Source organism: Pimephales promelas, chromosome 7, assembly GCF_988280905.1.
Source record: "Pimephales promelas chromosome 7, fPimPro1.hap1.1, whole genome shotgun sequence".
NCBI lineage: Eukaryota > Metazoa > Chordata > Actinopteri > Cypriniformes > Leuciscidae > Pimephales > Pimephales promelas.
The window spans coordinates 2,602,103-2,621,274 of NC_142775.1; the positions used below are offsets into that span (position 1 = coordinate 2,602,103).

The 19,172-nt window shown below is 39.1% G+C and overlaps 1 protein-coding gene across 2 annotated transcripts in view; it reads left to right on the top strand.

The window, feature by feature from the left end:
• Positions 1-394: 394 nt before the first annotated feature.
• The window catches only part of LOC120489301 (sacsin-like), a 30,033-nt gene continuing 11,255 nt past the window's right edge, over positions 395-19,172 (top strand). The window contains exons 1-8 of one of the 2 annotated variants that reach the window (XM_089132924.1): positions 395-518; positions 7,116-7,189; positions 7,348-7,401; positions 11,425-11,512; positions 11,622-11,733; positions 14,392-14,538; positions 17,536-18,964; positions 19,062-19,150. In XM_089132924.1, the coding sequence (XP_088989050.1) occupies positions 7,352-7,401; positions 11,425-11,512; positions 11,622-11,733; positions 14,392-14,538; positions 17,536-18,964; positions 19,062-19,150 (1,915 nt within the window). In that variant the 5' untranslated portion in view covers positions 395-518; positions 7,116-7,189; positions 7,348-7,351. The remainder of the gene's footprint in view (positions 519-7,115; positions 7,190-7,347; positions 7,402-11,424; positions 11,513-11,621; positions 11,734-14,391; positions 14,539-17,535; positions 18,965-19,061; positions 19,151-19,172) is intronic. The other variant, XM_089132925.1, reaches the window with a different exon arrangement.

Here is a 19,172-nt window from a genome sequence, read left to right on the forward strand (position 1 = left end):
GATTCACTGTGAATATAATATAATATCTTGTCAATATAATATAATACTTTGTGAATAGTTTATAGGTCTACAAATACAGCCAAGACATCATTTTGGTTTTCCTAATAGATTTATGGATCACAAATATCTTGCATGCCAGCAACAAGTGTCCAACTGTGAGAGGATTTTTTTTTCAAAGACAGGAGAAATTATCTGAAAAAAAAGTAGGTTAAGTCCTTCGACAGCAGAGAAATTAATATTTTTGAATAAAAATCTATATAAAAGTGAGAAATTACATTTTTAATGGGTCGTTATCAAGGTTGTTTCAGATCAACACCTGCAAGTGACCACTAGGTGTCGCCGTTGAGACGGGTGTCGGATTGTGTCGAAGCCTCTAAATGAGTGAAGGATGAGTGTAAGTTTCGTTTGCGCTAAACGGGATCTTTCTAGTGAACAGAAACATAGAGAAAGCTCGCGCTGAGCGGTGTATTACCAGACTCATTCTCATCGCTGCATTCTCTGCATCAGGTCCACTGAAGGTAGGAGATAACCGCATGTAGGAGTTTACAAGTTTTTTAATATAGGCTAATACATCATGTAAAAGGGTATATCTCAACAATATAAAATAAATTATATGTATTTTATATTTAAAAAGTAAAAAAGAGGGATCATAAAAATGGCATTTTGTTCTCTTATTAATCTAAAGTATTAATAAGCAATTTTACATAGCATATTTTTATAGTCCACAACTTTTTGAATTCCTCTTCTGGAAAACATGTCTTTACAAACAATCTTTAAAATTCATTTAATATCAGTCGTCGAGGTTCAAGCGCTTTAATACTTTAATATTTTCAACACTGATAATAATCATACCTGTTTCTTAATCATCTAGGCCTATTAGAGTGATTTCTGAAGGATCATTGTGACACTTAAAACGGGAGTAATGATGCTGAACATTCAGCTTTCATCACAGGAACACATTACACTTTACTATATATTCACATAGAGAACAGATGATTTAAATTGAGATTATATTTTACAATATTACAACCTTGGTGAGCAGAAGAGACTTCATATAAAAACATTAAAAATCTTACCGATCACAAACTTTTTGTAGCCTATCAGTAGCCTATCCAATGATGAAGCAAATATCAATCATGTATTTTACAAACAGATCATTCATGATTTTATTTTGGAAAATGCGCTTTAAAATTATGTTCATAATAACGAGATGTCTAAAATACAGGGTTTTTACGGTCATGATAAACCTGGAAAATTCATGAAATTTTAAAATAGCAATTTCCGGGCCTGGAAAAGTTTTGGAAAAATAAACTCACAGTTGTGAAATTTCAGTTGCAAATGTAGGCAACCGCAGCCTAGCATCCTCCTGTGGGTTTGGCAAACCGGCAAAACCGGTTCATCTTAAAATACACTGAGGTTATGTTTAAGTGATGACGTCACTTTGTAGGACAACCCGGAAGCTAGCGGCGCATGGGTTCCCTCGGTCGACAAGCAATGCATTTTCCCCATAGACTTTTGGAAAATCGCAAAAAATAAGATCTGTGTTTAACAAAGGGTTATGACCCTTACACGTTTTGTCTAGCAAGATAATCTTTACAAAGTAATCCAAAATGTATACATTTTGAAGCCTATATAAAGATTTTAAAAAACACAATCAGACACAAAAAAGTTTAAAAAACCACAAGCAGGTTATAAATGTGTGTTCTATGTCATAGATAAAAACGTGAAAATATTTAGAGGCTCTCTTCACCACAGACCTTATTTCAGGCGATTTAGCAAAAACCCATTCAAAAATCCCATAGGCTTTAGAGCGAGGGAACCGTGTTGCTAAAATGCTAACGCACTTCCGCGTTTTGGCCTACAGAGTGACGTCGTAACTTCGGCACTCTGCGGCACTCTATTCAGAGAAACGGATAATAATTGAAAAATCAATTAATTTACATTTGCCAATACCCTAGTTTTAATATGTAGAAGGAATACATATTTTAACGCTTTATAAGTTACACAAAATTAAAATGTATTACAGAAATGATATTTTAACACATTCAAGCAAAAACTTATCATTTAAATTAGGGATGGGCTTTTTTCAAAAATATTGCATTCGAATATTCGGGCTCATGTACATCGAATATTCGTTTATTTTAAATTATGTTTAACGTTAAAGACGTTATTTATAGTTTTTTTTTTTTTACGTTTTTGTCACCATTTCTGGACAAGTTTACAAAATTAGGCAATACACAACAAGCTTACCATATATATTAAAATTTTCTTTTAGTTGAAAACATTAAACAGTAGGCCTATGTGTAAACAAAAAACATATACAAAAGCATTATTAAAAGCATGCTCAACAGCGCGAGCGAAAAAAAAAAGCCTAATAAAGCAAATTGCGTCAGATATCGTACGTACACACATACACACGAGTCAGCAAATGATTGATTGTCGTGTTTATATTGTTTTACGTTTATGTTGAGAAAAACAATAATATCTACATGCAGGGGCGCCGCCAGCACTTTATGCTCAAGTGAGAAAAGACGCTGCGCTGACAGACGTTTCAGAGACACAAAGAGAACGGTGTTTCTAACAGCACTTTGCATTTTCTGTTCTTAAACCGGTCTCCCTCAACGAAACTTAAAGGAAGTATGTCTCAAAATCATTTTGCTATTAGATAAGTTAACATCTTGGATCACGCGGGGTCCAGCTGCTTACCTGCCGTCGTGATGATGGACAGCTGTCTTCTCTCACTCAACTGTTTGGATTGCATGTGATTTCTCATGGTGATGATACTATAAGATTAAATCAGATTAATTAATTTGATCAAAAGTAATTCCGTCGAGTAAGATCCTTTTCAAGTAATTCCAAACTTCGCGAGGCAGACGACATGTGATCAAATACAAGCAACTTATTACCGCACTCCACAGCGCCATCCAGTGCATTTAATTATAACTGCGAGTTAGTGCTTAGGATGGACTCACTGCATTTACGGCCAGCGAAACAACGTATTAAAAATTCGAATAGAATTTTATTTTTCGAATAATAATTACATATCGAATATTCGTGCACACCCCTAATTTAAATGCAGTGCATTTAAGTGCATTCACACTCACAGTTAAGACACTAGCGATTGCATTTTCACATGTCTCACAATGAATGTAGCAAAATTCAATGTGCAAATGCATTCCGAGCCGATCACGCTCCCGTTTTTAGACATAAAACTCTTTACATTCGATTTTCATGAAAAAAAATCTCAGAGAACGGTCGACTAGGTGCCAATGTGTAATTAGACCAAAGATTCATTTTGCGCCGGAGTTCTCCTTGAATTTACGGCCCGTAAATTTGTCGTAACTACATGAAACAAGAGGGTAATAAGCACCACTACATGAAACAAGAGGATTTAAGATCCCCAAAATTTAAGCAAATGTTGCAATTGTTTTAGGTTTCAATGCACTTTTGTTAAAAAGATTACTGTACAAATGCATAGAGCCCACCGAGCCACAAGAGAGCACTGCATGCCCTATCCATGCAACTGACAGCAGCGGCAACAAGCGCTCGGCTTGATTTAAAAAACATCAAAGTTAAGCGCTAGATCTATTATTTGAGTGAACTAAATGAATGCTCTGCTAGTTAACAAATGTTTTATTTGTAGTAGGTAGCCAACATCCGTGCCTCAAAGTTTCCAAAAGTGGTGGGTACAAAATTAATGACGAAACCTGGTGGGGACGCCAAAGGACAAAAACTCATACAGGGACATAGGCTACTTGATCATGGATATTATCGCATATGTTATGTTTAACATAACAACAATATTGTCGTAGACAATAGGTATCGCTCGGCTCTATTTTGAGCACCCTCACTATTTTCAAAAGCACCCTCAGTGATTTGGTACTAGAACCGGGCCTGGTTTGCAGGCCGCATTTTGAAGGACCTTCGAATTGGAACACCCATGGACACGCCGCGGGGACCAGTCAGCTATAGACCCCTTTTGCGCCGACGTCACAGTTACGTCACGGCGCTAGCTGGAGGCAAAACAAAGTGAAAACTGGAGGCGGCCAATACAAACCAGCACAGATTCGGCTACATAATAAAGAGCTTAAATAATTGTTACTATTATTAAATGTCATCTTATTGTGTTGTTTGGTGCAAGAATTGATGAAAAATGAATATGCTGTATCTGGAACTTTTATTTCTAGAAAATATTCACATCATTAATATCGCACTGTAATGTCACTCTTTACATTGTCGTGGTCTCGGCGCTGGCTCGGCAGAACTGCGGATCGCACAAGTCTTGTACAGGACCATAACGGCATCTAAAGATTTATATGCCACAGTTTCTCTTTACGATCAGTTACTCTATAAGGTAGGTGTAGAAGTCAGACCACTCAACCGAGGTAACGTACGTTAATCCTGTCAGATCGTCCATGCATTGAGTGAGTGTGTAGACGGCTACGGGTCGGCCAATCTGGTTCTGTCTGTTAAAGATAACTTTTGGAAATAACAATCGCGGTCCTGGACACTGAGTGACCTTACACATTAAGATAATATCGGATTTTCTCCAGTCATTGTTAAAAAAACAAGCTAACAATCCTTGCTAACTAGCGTTAGTGAAGCGGCCAGAGGGATCGTTCTGCCTCCACCTAAGCTCCGCCCACAAAAAAACGTCACCATGTTTACCAACTGTAAAAGGGTCTATACTTTCATCCGTTAATCGAGTCTCGGTGCGGCCTTTGAAGACAGCGCACTTCGAATGACACGACCTTCAAAGGATGCAGCCCCTGAATTGGGACACAGCGATAGGCTTTACATAGTTCCTACATGACGTCACAACATACGGGCATTTGCCGACCCGCCGCCATTGCTGAGAGCAGAACATTAGATGGACGTGAGAAGACTAAGCTTCTGTCCGAACAACGACGGAGATTATGGCTGGCGAGGATAAACAAGAAAGAAACTCACTCAAAACATGCAAGAATTTGTTTGACAAAAGCACATGTTGTGTTTTATTGCGAGTGTAAACAAATATAAGTTAACACATTGCAGTTTGAATAATGTCCTGTATGAACAAAATGACGAGGTATTAAAAACATACAAAACAACATTGTTTCCACTGTTCGATCACTCCCGCGACTCTCTCTCTCTCTCACACACACACAAGTTTTATTTATTTTTATATTCATGCACCGAACCATGACGCCCACACCGGTTTGTTTCAATACGTATACATGTACCGTTCCACACCCCTATACTTCAGTGTACAAATAAGTACATGCATATTACAGAAAGCACCGGTGACTGTTTTAAGGGGAACACAGGAATTGGGCTATGGCTTTTTAATAAACAAATAGCATCATGCTACTTCGCTATGATGACTAAGTTACTTTTCCATTGATTGCACTTGTCAATGTCAATCAAACATAACCAACCCAACCCTTAGCAACCTGACTGTACGCCTCCAGTGATTTCCAGGCTCGTGTGACGGTCTTGCCTGGGCGGTCTTTCTGCTGGGTGGAGCTGCACAATGGAGATATAAATGTGGAAATAGGGGTTTCACTTTATGGAGAAAGAATCAGTTCCACAGCGTGTCTCATTATCTCTGCTCTGTTTATTTAAAACAGTGCTCTTTCTTTTCTAATCTTTGCGTTGTGATCGTATAGTGAGTACAATTCTTCAGACTGACAATAGGACATTTCCAGTCAATTAATCACAAATCAACTCAATGAAATGATGAACATATCAATTAAAATAAATGTAAGGAGAAACATTCCCACCTAGTGGCGAATATACAGAATACTACATGAATAAAACAATTAATCCATTAAACATATTATAACAAAATATTTTATACACATTACCTGCACAATGGAGATATAAATGTGGAAATAGGGGTTTCACTTTATGGAGAAAGAATCAGTTCTACATAAAACACAAGACAATGCACAGATTAATTACGATTGTGCCACGCATTACAAAGTCAAAATAACTCGATATAAAATGACACACTCGACGCCAAACACATATCAAAAGTTACCAAACAAGTTCATTGCAAGATCAATTCACATTGAAGTAGTTTTTTATGCGTTTTGGACACTTTTAACTGATAATTCTCTGACTGCTCGAAAAGTGCAACTTACCCACAGCGTGTCTCATTATCTCTGCTGTGGGCGGTCCCTATTCCGTACACTAAATGCCATCACGCATCAGCCAGATGGCGCTGTCCCCATTTATGCAGAAATTTAACATTTTACACTCCGTTACACTCGCATGTGTAAAAACTCCTAGCCAATACCAGATAATGGTACACATGAAATTACTGTATCTGAGGCAAAGCTGCATCGGTGCTCAGTGCTTCCTCCGTTACTACAGATCCACACCATTTATGAATGAAATTTTGGCATTGTACCTCTCTCTGTCTTGTGTTAATAGAGTCTCTTTATAATCTCTTTCACTTTGTCTCTTCATGATTTGTGTAACATTATAAACAGAAATAAATATTTGCTTTTAAAATGACATTCTCTGGTAAAACTTTGTAAACACAGCAGCTTATGCCATTAAAGATGGCGTCTCCGGGGAGGTCTCATGACATTAATTGGCTTTGGGAACTATGTGTTACGTATTTTGAGGTGTTGGAAGGAAACATGCCGGCAACAGAGCTCATTGTATGATAGACATCTTTATTCTTATTACTATTAACTATAATTACCCATTAATGTTGAAGATCCTACAGTTTTTCCTTACAAATGCATAGGCCTATTAATCTGAGATCACAGAATATGACGTGTCAAATTTATTTCACTATAACTGTTCCCACAGCGTATCGACGCTGAGTCTCGGTCCCTCTTTAGGGAACCAGCGTTACAGTCGTAACCTGAGACGTTTCACTGCTAGACTCATGAAGAACCATCACAAAACATGAAAACATTTGTAGATCAACCAACAACACACAGTATAAGATTCAAATAGAACGTAAACTTTTAAATAGTCCAGTTGTGTAAATTCAGCAATTATTTTCTCTTGTGGACTATATGGAAAAATATGTTATGCTGTTTAGCTTATTCAGTGCAGTACAAAATAAGGAACAAAATGCTTTTTCTTTTTCAAATATATATATATATATATTGCAGATTCTGTGAGGTGTATGTACTAATGAGCAGAACTGTGTTTAATCTGGAGGTCACAGGAGACCAAAGAAAGCAAGGTAAACTAACTACTTAAATTTGTATAAAAAGAGAGATTGCATTTGCAGAATTATAACCGTTTCCATGGAATAACTGATCGAAAAATAAATTATTTTAATAAATTGGAGAATTTGGAAGTTAATTGTTTTTTAAACGGTAACATTTTTTAACCACACAGCAGAATGAAAAGAAGGGCAAGAAGTTCAGCATCGAGGGAAAAGCAGAAAAAGAAGTATGTGGTTTTATTCACTGTATGTTTTAGTAATGATTATTCGCTGTTTGCCTGTGTTCCCTTTGCTAGTTTGTCTCCATGTTTTTTGATTGAGTTCACACGTGTTCCCGGTTACGTTAATTATCCCTGTATGCAGTCCCTCTGAGTGCCTTGAAACATGCAGCATTATTCAATGTCCACTGAAACAGGAAGACAGGGCGGGGCATATCGGTCAGCTCCTCCCATTTTTAAAAATGGCCAATAGCGTTTCGTTTAAATCACACCTAGCCAGAGCACCTAGCTAATCTCTAACCATTTCACCTGCTAATTTCCTCCGAATCACTTTAAAATACAGCATTCTGTGCAGAATTCAAATGGGTCTGATAAGTTCCCCTTCGAGAGCGGTAACTCTACATTGAGTTGCTACTCTGTTGGAACTCCTCCCTTTTCCACATTTGTTGTAATCTTATTGGCAAATGCCAGCTTAGAACAGCTGGCCAATTGTTGTGAAGTATGCAAAACTGATAGGCTTGTGGTGTCACATGCCTGTCCTGTCTTGTGTTGCACTTGGGTGTTTTGTTGTTTAGTACCATGTGTTCTCTTGTCATTGTTATCTCATTATTGGTTCATTTGCCCCACCTTTCTGTTCGTTAGCCTCCTTTGTTTGCCTCTCTATTTAATCTCCTTGTGTTCTCAGTACTGTGCTGGTTCGTTGTCCATGATACCCTGGTTCATGTTAATCTTGTTTTAGTGTATCTTGTATCCTGCCTGTTTTCTGTCTAGTTTTTTCGAGAGAGTTTTTGTTCTTGTTTTATGTTGTATTATTTTCTTACAGTAATAAATACCCATTGTTTGCACTTGAGTCCTCACACCTTGTCCCCAACCCGTTCAATGACACGTGGGCAGTATAGACGAATCCGACGAGCGTTCTGTGTAGGCTGCCATCTTGTGGCGACGCCATTACTGAGCTGTTACACAGGCATAGAGACATATGCACCGGTATGTAAACAAACCTCGGTGATAACGCGAACTCACCCTCGATGACAGCTACAGCCAGGCAGAATGACTTGTTGGTTTGATCTGTGACTGCAGTGGCCTCCAGTCACAGATGAAGGTACAAACGATCTTACAGATTAACGTTATTTATGAAAATAGCTTGGCAAGCTAGCTAGGCTAACGTTTGCTAACGAGGAAACTATAAAAAAGATCTGTCCATTTGGCAACAATAAATAAATAAATGAATGAAATCAAATAAACAAATTCATGTTTTTCATTTGTGTCCATTATTTATCTCATTTTCAAATTGCAACAGGCAAGGGTAAGGCAACGCTACAGCTAGAAAGTATACATAATATCGACCAATTAGTGTTTTTAAACCATGGAAAGAGGTCAATATAACAGCGGGAGAACAATTATGTCACATAACGTTACATTTAGCTCAGGAAAGCCATTGAATGACCATAGCATGTTAATTGAATAGAAAAAACAGCAAGAGAGGAGATTTTGCTGATCACTATATCACACATTTATTATATATTTTTTTTTACTTATGTCATTAAATAATTGTTATTATACGCGAATGTCCACGTCTTGTACTCGCCCAGGATATCTGTAAACCGTACGGCACCAGACAGGGGCAGTCGACCCGGGGTATTCACAGTGTTTTCTCTTCAAAATTGAAATTTTACTGCCACCATTGAAACAATTTATAACGGAAACTGTTTACCCACTCGACATTATACAAGGGGTAACGTTGTAACGTTAGTGACAGTCGTAAATCGCGGGCTGTTTATTCCAGTGGACGCAAGTTGCAACTAAAACAATAGGAGGCAATGGCGCAACGCTACCCAGCAACAGCTCAGTAATGGCGCCCGCTTACTTCCGGTAGTTTCGCCGGATTCGTCTATAGAAATGCATGGGTGCGACAATTGCGTTAGAATCTCTTTCTTCACGCTGTCATCGTTTAAGCTGCACCTGAGGACTAGTAACCTTTTCTTCCTCACATCCGATGGCTAACCTTTTCAGGATTTGTGCAGGCCCCATCGACCCGCCCCACACCTGTGAGTACTGCAATGCCTGCCAGGGCCTGGCTCATTTCTTGGACTTCACAAAAGGGAACGTCTCCGGTTACTAACTTCGGTTCACTGAGAGGCGGGAACGAGACATTGTGTTAAATGGTTTTATTTTGTTTAATAAATGGTAAACACTGTGTTAACCGCCGTGTTCGCTGTTCGATCAGCTGTGCAGCATTCAGTCATGATTCTGACGCAATTGTCGCTGTAGATTTAAACAAAAGTGGATAAAGGAGGAGTTCCCACAGTGTTGCTACACAATGCCTCGATCCTGCCTCTCAGGGAACCGAGGTTACAATAGTAACAGGAGACATTTTCTGGTCTACGCCAACCGTGTACTATCGTACTCTGGCCCGGAGAATACTGTGTGTGTGACAGTAACGTGAAACCAGACTTCCTTCGCCCCAATGGAAAGCATATTTACATTGCCTGAATTGTTCATTATCCATTATATTATAGTGCCCTATGCTCTGCAGCTTCATTATCTAATTATAATGTGGGGGTGCGGAGCTTCAAATTCTATAGAGCATTTGATGGAAGTAAGAGAGTATGCGTTCTATAATGCATTCTTTCTCTCAAGGAGAGGACACTTTAGGCTAACACAGTAAAGTCAGGCTTTAACTGAGAAATGGTCCCTAGTCAAACTATAGACTTCAATTACCCCTGTTTGTTTTAACACTTTGAAGACCTTTCTCAAACACAAAATAAGTCCATATGTAATTTCTGGAAGCCGTGATACATGAGCAAGCACTGTTTATGCATTCCTGGCATCAAATGCCGACATTAGAGAATACATGAAAAAAACAATTCAGCAATCACAAGTAAAATCTCCTAAGATTTTTAGAAGGAAAAAAAATCATTAGTATCTTGATTATAATCACTCATTAGATATACATTGAAGCAGAATTGGATTCCAGAATCCACCCCCTCCAGTAGCGTATTATATGGATCCTTCGAATGTTCAATAAATTGTAAATAATGACTAATATGTCTTTACAATATCTTTAGTTAATCATTAATTACTAGTGTGTTCATGCTTAACTAATATTTTATTGTTGAGAAGTTAATCAGTAATTATTTGTAACAGTATTCCCAAATGAAAAACATAACTCTCTAGTACGTAATTACTGAAGTCATTGTAACCTTTTGAAGGGTTTGCAAGGTTTTGGATAGTGATTCCTTCTGATGGATTTGGAAACACTGCAGTTATTACTTGTGAGTTATCATGTTTTTCACTTTAGAATAAGTACTGATTCAAATAATTATTCATTATGTTAGAAGAATGTAGTTACACTTGAGTCATCACTATCCAAAATCTTACAAAACCCTCAAAAGTTTACAATGACTCTAGTTATTACTACTGTATATAGATATCATGCTTTGGTAAGAATTGAGTCATTACTAGTGGGTTGCCATAATCTTAATTTTAGAAATAATTATACATGGTGCATTATTCACATTATTATGAACCATTATATTCTATTCTATTTTTTTTTTGTAGTTATCTGAGAAGAATGAAATAAATAGTAGTTATTGATTAGCTATAGTGAAGTACCTCCTTCAACTGAGTGATATTACTTACTAATTCACTAATCAGAGTTTCTTGTTAGTTAATAGTAGGGTCCCCCTTTATATTAAGTGGCCCTTATACCTGTGAACTTACATGGTAACTAGATGTGTGCATATATGTAATTACATTGAAAGTACACATTGGTACATATTATCTACAATTGTAAATGTGTAACAGGATATTAGTAACAACACTTTTTTTACAATAGCAAGTACACATGTGTTACAGGAAGTATTTAACTACGTATATAAGAAACACATGTAAATGATGAAAACAAACTAAAAGTCCAGGAAAACAGAAACTAAGAACAAACAAAACTGAACAGACGAATTACATGAACCTTGAATTTTCTCTGTATGTGTTTTGTGCAGTTTGTGATAAACTTTACATTGTTCAACACAGAAAGAAATTTGGTGCGACATCTCCACCATTCATTGATTACGTGAAAGAAATTTTGAGAAGGTACCCAGATGGAGGACAAATATTGAAGGTAGACTAAAAAAGGTTTAAATATTGCATGAATCTTTTTGCATCATTGTTAAATGGTATGTATATATCACATCATATCTGTCTTTAATATTTATCCTGTAACGTACCAGGAGCTGATCCAGAATGCAGATGATGCAGGAGCTTCACGTGTGGTGTTTATTCATGATGAGAGACATTATGAGACTCAGAGCCTGTGGTCTGAAGAGCTCGGGAAGTATCAAGGTATTTGTGTTGTAAACACTGGAAGTAGATTTAAATCACACTAGACTTAAACTTTATAAAATTACTGTAGAAAGATATTACAGTCTAAGGTTTAACATTTGTCCTCATTCATATGTCACAACCATGAAGAGTTTTGCAACTATACCTTCTGTCCTTTTTTTAATGGGAAACTTCTGAAAGTTACAGTTTTTTTTTATACAAAATCAAACTTTTTGGTATCAGCCATTTGCCCTAAGCAATTAGACTAGGTTAAAATTGCAGTATTTTCTGGGAATAAATTTAAATAGTAAGCTAGTTAGATGCTATTTATAATTTTTTATAGCGGCAGATGGCATTTTCACCTCAGTGTTGTACATCACACAGTATGCAGTAATAACATAGAGTGTAAATCAAGTAACTAAAGTGTAGATCAAAATATCCAAAAACCACTTGAACAATGTTTTATATTTTGTTGCGTTATCCTTAGATTATCGCAAATGTACGTAAGAATGTTTAAATGCAGAGAAATTAGCACACCAAAGATGCTTTAATATATTGGGCTCTATCTTGCACCCGGCGCAAATGACTTTATAGACTGACGCATTTATCATTCCTATTTTGCACTCGCGCAAAGTGGGTTTTTTTCCTCCACAGACGCACGTCGGTAAACTAGGAAATGAACTTGCGCTCCCTGGGCGGGTTGGCGCAAAAAGTAGGCATGTGTCGGCGCAAACAATCCCTGGTGCTATATTGCAGTTCCAGAAAACAATTGCGCCACTGACCAGAAAAAACCTGGTCTAAAGTCAGTGGTGCGTTGCGCGTACATTCAGATGCTATTTTAAGCGCGCATGCTTGGCCATAATAAAGAGTGTGAACAACGTGCATACACTGTAGATGATTCTCTCAGCTACACAGATGCATTTTACTTTTTGCAAATGATACATTATTATAAGGAAAAATATATAAACATGAGGGAAATCATTGTTGTGTCCATGATGATGGGAAAAATAGGCATAAAACTTACACATTTACCCAAGTTATTATATGCATGTTTAACCGAAGCTAATTTGGGTGGGTTTGTCCCGTCCACAATGTCACTTCTCTTTCTTTTACGGCCCTGACGAGAACATCGATCTCCTCGGCTGTGAACCGATTGTGAAGTGCGCCTGGTAAGTGCGCTGTTATAATAGTATTGCGCCATGGAACAAGCGCACCTCGTTTTTCACGCTCTTAAAGGGAATGTGATATGATGCTCTTATTGGTTTATTTCCTTTACGCCCAAACCACACCTATGAATAATGAAGCTACTCCAGACCAACCCCTTTTAGATTTGCGCCAGGCGCAAGAGGCATTTATCCCGCCGGGAAAATAGCAACAGCGCCGGGATCCGCCCACAAAGTTACTTGCGCTTTGACACTTGTGTTTCAGATCGTTAAAATAGTGCCCATTGTGTTTTACAGGTGAACAACGGTTTGGATACTTTAATCGACAGAAAACGAATCATTGTTATACAGCTCAGCACAGTTAGTCTGTTTGTTTAAATCTCGTTTTCTTAATTTACCGCAAATACTATATTTACCATGCCTAAAAGTGTTGTCACGATTCTAAAATTTCTAACTTCGATACGATACCTTGAAAAATATCGATATTCGATACCATTTTCGATACCACAGAGAAAAAAACTGTCACAATGTTAAGGGGGAATTTTTTTTTATTATCATTTAAAGCTAAATATAACAAGTCTAGGACATGACAATGTGGTATATTTTATATGAACAAAAATGTTTATATGAACTTTGACTAGTCAATGGGGAATGAGATCTGTTTGATTAAAACACTTGTATTTCCCACAAGTATTTCCCTTTTCTTTCCAAAAAACGATTGGAATCGGAAACAAGAATTGACAAGAACCGGGTTCAATAAGCAGAATCGGAATCGCTAAAATTAAAAATGATACCCAACCCTAGTCATGACTAGTATTTGTACAGATCCTGAAAGTCTTTACTGTGCTATAGGCAAAGTGTGTTATTTTCAAAGTTGTTTGGCCATTTTTGTATGATCATCTGTAGAGCCAGACCGATATATCGGCCCGGCTGGCATTTTCCATAATATCGGTATCGGCAGTTATAATGGCCGATAAATGAATATTTAAAAAATAAAATAAAAACGGATGAAACACGCTTCAATCATCTCTCTTTGGCCTGTTATATTGAAAATGTATGTTTTACAATTTGCAGTATGATGTTATCTATTGATAAATTATGGCTCATCATCATAGACTAGCTAACCACAAAGCTAGCTAATGCCACTATCATCAGTGGAAGACCGCTAACGTTAACATTAATGAGCTTGGGAACAACAATGAACTTTTTCTGCCTAAATAAAGTAATTATTACTGTATTTATAACTAGCATATCTCTAGTTACAGTCCCTGCATTGTAAAATGTAAGTTATACTTGCGAGGAGTGAACATTTAGACATAGAGAAAAAGTATCAAACGTATCTTGTGCAGAAAAGTTAGCTTTTCTTTTACACGTGTGTGAAATCCAACAATATTTAATAAAAAAAATTAAAAAATATCGGCCGATATATCGGAATATCGGATTTTAAAACCCAAAAATATTTGTATCGGTATCGGCCTTCAAAATCCTTTATCTGTTTGTATCTTTGCTCTGGCAGGGCCGGCTCTCTATGCCTTCAATGATGCCACCTTCACAGAGAAAGACTGGGAGGGAATCCAGAGAGTTGGCAGAAGCATCAAGCAGGATGACCCAACTAAAGTCGGGAGATTCGGGATCGGCTTCAACTCTGTTTATCATATTACAGGTAAAATACACTACATTAACAGATTGGCTAATATAACTCTTTGGGGTATTCTACTAAGTGCCTGCTGAATCATACATTATCGCTTGTTGATTTATGTGGCGCTAACATCACAATATGCCAGTTAATTTATTTTTTAAATGATACATGTATACAAAGCTACTAATGATCACAATAACATTTGTAATGTTTGTGTTAGTTATATTCTCAGATTTCTAATACTTAGCATGCTAACAAATTAAATTGCTAATTAGTACAGCTTTAAAAAGTTACTAGCAAAGTAAACCTCCATAGAATGATGTGCTCATAGTAATATTGTAATAATTCTTTTTAAATTTTATTATGATGTTAAATTGTCAGAGGTTAGCCTATATGTTTTCAGTATACAGTATAACAGAAAGAGGGTGTTATGGAATACAGTAACCTTTTTTTAATGGCAAGTCTATTATTAAAGGGGGTTTATTTCATACATATAGTTTTATATAAAAACTGATAAATACAGATTAAATATGCCATTCTCAATAATAGAGTTGGTGATGGTGCAGTGGATAAGACACATACCTGTGGTGTGAGAGACCCGGGTTCGAATCCACCGCGAGACACCAATGTGTCCCTGAGCAAGACACTTAACCCCTAGTTGCTCCAGAGGCGTGTGACCTCTGACATATATAGCAATTGTAAGTCGCTTTGGATAAAAGCGTCAGTTAAATGAATAAATGTAAATGTAATGTAAATGTAGAGTAAAGCAATGAAATTACAAAAAATTATTACTGAGATGTTACAAATATATATATATATATATATACATACATACATACATACATCTTCTTCCGCTTCATCCGGGGCCGGGTCGCGGGGGCAGCAGTCTAAGCAGAGATGCCCAGACTTCCCTCTCCCTAGACACTTCCTCCAGCTCTTCTGGGGGGACACCGAGGCGTTCCCAGGCCAGCCGGGAGACATAGTCTTTCCAGCGTGTCCTAGGTCTTCCCCGGGGCCTCCGCCCAGTGGGACGTGCCCGGAACACCTCCCCAGGAAGGCGTCCAGGAGGCATCCGGAACAGATGCCCGAGCCACCTCAGCTGACCCCTCTCGATGTGGAGGAGCAGCGGCTCTACTCTGAGCTCCTCCCGAGTGACCGAGCTTCTCACCCTATCTCTAAGGGATCGCCCAGCCACCCTGCGGAGAAAGCTCATTTCGGCCGCCTGTATCCGGGATCTTGTCCTTTCGGTCATGACCCAAAGCTCATGACCATAGGTGAGAGTAGGAACGTAGATTGACTGGTAAATCGAGAGCTTTGCCTTACGGCTCAGCTCCTTCTTCACCACAACAGACCGGTACATCGACTGCATTGCTGCAGAAGCTGCACCGATCCGTCTGTCAATCTCCGTTCCATCCTTCCCTCACTCGTGAACAAAACCCCAAGATACTTAAACTCCTCCACTTGAGGAAGGATTTCTCCACCAACCTGAAGTGAGCAAGCCACCCTTTTCCGACTGAGGACCATGGCCTCGGATTTGGAGGTGCTGATTTTCATCCCAGCCGCTTCACACTCGGCTGCAAACCTCCCCAGTGCATGCTGAAGGTCCAGGTGTGAAGGGGCCAACACGACAACATCATCCGCAAAGAGCAGAGACGAAATCGTGCGGTCCCCAAACCTGACACCCTCCGGCCCCTGGCTGCGCCTAGAAATTCCGTCCATAAAAATTATGAACAGAACCGGCGACAAAGGGCAGCCCTGCCGGAGTCCAACATGCACTGGGAAGAAGTCTGACTTATTACCGGCAATGCGAACCAAGCTCCTGCTTCGGTCATACAGGGACCGGACAGCCCTTAGCAAAGGACCCCGGACCCCATATTCCCGGAGCACCCTCCACAGGCCGCCTCGGGGGACACAGTCGAATGCCCTCTCCAAATCCACAAAACACATGTGGACTGGTTGGGCAAACTCCCATGAACCCTCCAGCACCCTGTAGAGAGTATAGAGCTGGTCCAGCGTTCCACGGCCTGGACGAAAACCACACTGTTCCTCCTGAATCCGAGGTTCCACTATCGGCCGTATTCTCCTCTGCAGTACCCTGGCATAGACTTTCCCAGGGAGGCTGAGAAGTGTGATCCCCCTGTAGTTGGAACACACCCTCCGGTCACCCTTCTTAAAAAGAGGAACCACCACCCCGGTCTGCCATCCCAGAGGCACTGTCCCCGACCGCCACGCGATGCTGCAGAGGCGTGTCAACCAAGACAGCCCCACAGCATCCAGAGACTTGAGGTATTCGGGGCGGATCTCATCCACCCCCGGTGCCTTGCCACCGAGGAGTTTCTTGACTACCTCGGTGACCTCAGCTAGGGTGATGGACGAGTCCACCTCTGAGCCCTCAGCCTCTGCTTCCTCAATGGAAGACGTGGCGGCGGGATTGAGGAGATCCTCTAAGTATTCCTTCCACCGTCCGACGACATCCCCAGTTGAGGTCAGCAGCCGCCCACCCCTACTGTAAACAGCATTGGTGGGGGACTGATTCCCCCTCCTGAGGCGTCGGACAGTTTGCCAGAATCTCTTCGAGGCCAGCCGATAGTCCTTCTCCATGGCCTCACCGAACTGCCGGTACCTGTCAGCTGCCTCCGGAGTCCCACAAGCCAACCAGGCCTGATAGGACTCCTTCTTCAGCTTCTATATATATATATATATATATATATATATATATATATATATATATATATATATATATATATTCTAATGTATAAAAAAAATTGTATGGGATGCAATGCTTTTGAACACTTTTCCAGTGGTATGCTGTTTTAATGTTTTAACTACATCGAGGATTGCTAAGCGCATGATAATAGCAAAATTCATGGTGTGAGAAAATATTTTCTGATCAGCTGCTACATCAGTTTTTACAAATAACCGCCCCTCAGTGTACTTGTGGTGATGGATTCTGATATGGGAATTGGCACAACACTGGCGACGCTAACAATATTTATAATTATTATTATTGTTTATTTACAGACTTGCCATGTGTATTCAGCTCTGAACACCTAGCCATTTTTGACCCACAAAAGAAGGTTTTTGGAGATGATGAAGAAGGCTATCGATGGTCTTTGAATGATGAAGAGGACAGAGAGAGCCTTTTGAACTTGAGAGATCAGTTCCAGCCCTTTCAAAATGTAGTCAGTCATGTCGACAGTTGTTCCTGGGAGAAGGTCATCAACGAGGAGCAATACTTCAAAGGAACGCTTTTCCGCTTCCCCCTGCGTAATGAGGCTTCTGAGATCTCCGATAACTTGTATGACTCCTCAAAAGTTACGCAGCTTTTTGACAGTTTCATTGCTGATGCAGACATCAGTCTTCTCTTCCTGAGAAATGTGTCATCCATCACTTTGTTGCATATTGACACCAATGGCTTCTGCAACAATAGGCTAAAAGTTTCAGTGTCAAATCACTTGGAAACTGACCTTTCTCATGTCAAGCAGGAATCATTTGACAAAAAAACTTGTTTCAAAACTGTATCACACATTCCCCATCAAATGGAAGAAACAAAGTCCCTATGGCTTGTGACACCTTGCCTTCTGAAACATGGATATATACCAGAGATTGACTCTCTAGCCAGTAAGCTGAGCTTCTACCCTCAAGTTGATGCAGCTTTTCGAATTGATGAAGACAGATCACATTGCAGTGGGCAGCTCAGTTGCTTTCTGCCTCTTCCAAATAATGAATCAAATGAAACTGGGCTTCCCATTCACATCAATGCTTGCTTTGGCCTGACAGATAATCGGAGGTTCATTAAGTGGCAAGAGGAGGATCAGAAGAATGATGAGTGTGCAAAGTGGAATGAGCTACTTATAAAAGATATTCTTCCTCATGTATATCTTATGATTATCCTGGATGCTATTCAGTTATCCAGAAACTCAACCCTGCCTGCTGCCACTGTGTACAATCTTTGGCCTGACCTATCCAAGACTGTCCATAAAGACCGATGGCATGAAGTTGCAACATACACTCTGAAGGGTCTGTTTGAATACAAGATCTTCCACCTTGCCAAAGATGAGAAAATATGGGTGTCTCCCTCAGAGGCAGTTTTTCCAGTCAACAATATATGTTCTGACACGATGTCTGTAATATCAAGATTATTGATTGCTGAAGGAGAGAACCTGGTCAAAGTCCCAGAACATGTTTTGAAAGATGTTCAAGAAATATTCCCTGAAATTGATAAATTGACATGGGTGTCTCCATCTTATGTTAGAAATATCCTTCACAGAAGTAAGGCTGAAAACCTCAGTAAAGATGACAGATACTCTCTTCTTGAACTAGCTCTTAGTGATGAGAAGTACACAGAGCTACAAGGTCTTAAGCTTCTGCCTCTCAGTGATGGAACCTTCACTTCATTTAGCAATGAAGAGCAGAACACTGTTTTGATCGACAATGAGAAGTTTCCAAGGTAAGGTGTGATACAGTTGTCTCTTTCCTACTTGAATTATTTAGTGTTTAAATTATGTGTTTTCAAAGTACTAATAATCTGTTTTTTCTTTGTTTAGAACATTGGTGCCATTTTGTAAAGAAAGATTTATACCCAACGATCTGAGCCATGTTTGCACTATCCAACTAAGGAAACTAGCTACAACAAGTGAGATATGTTTTCATATATT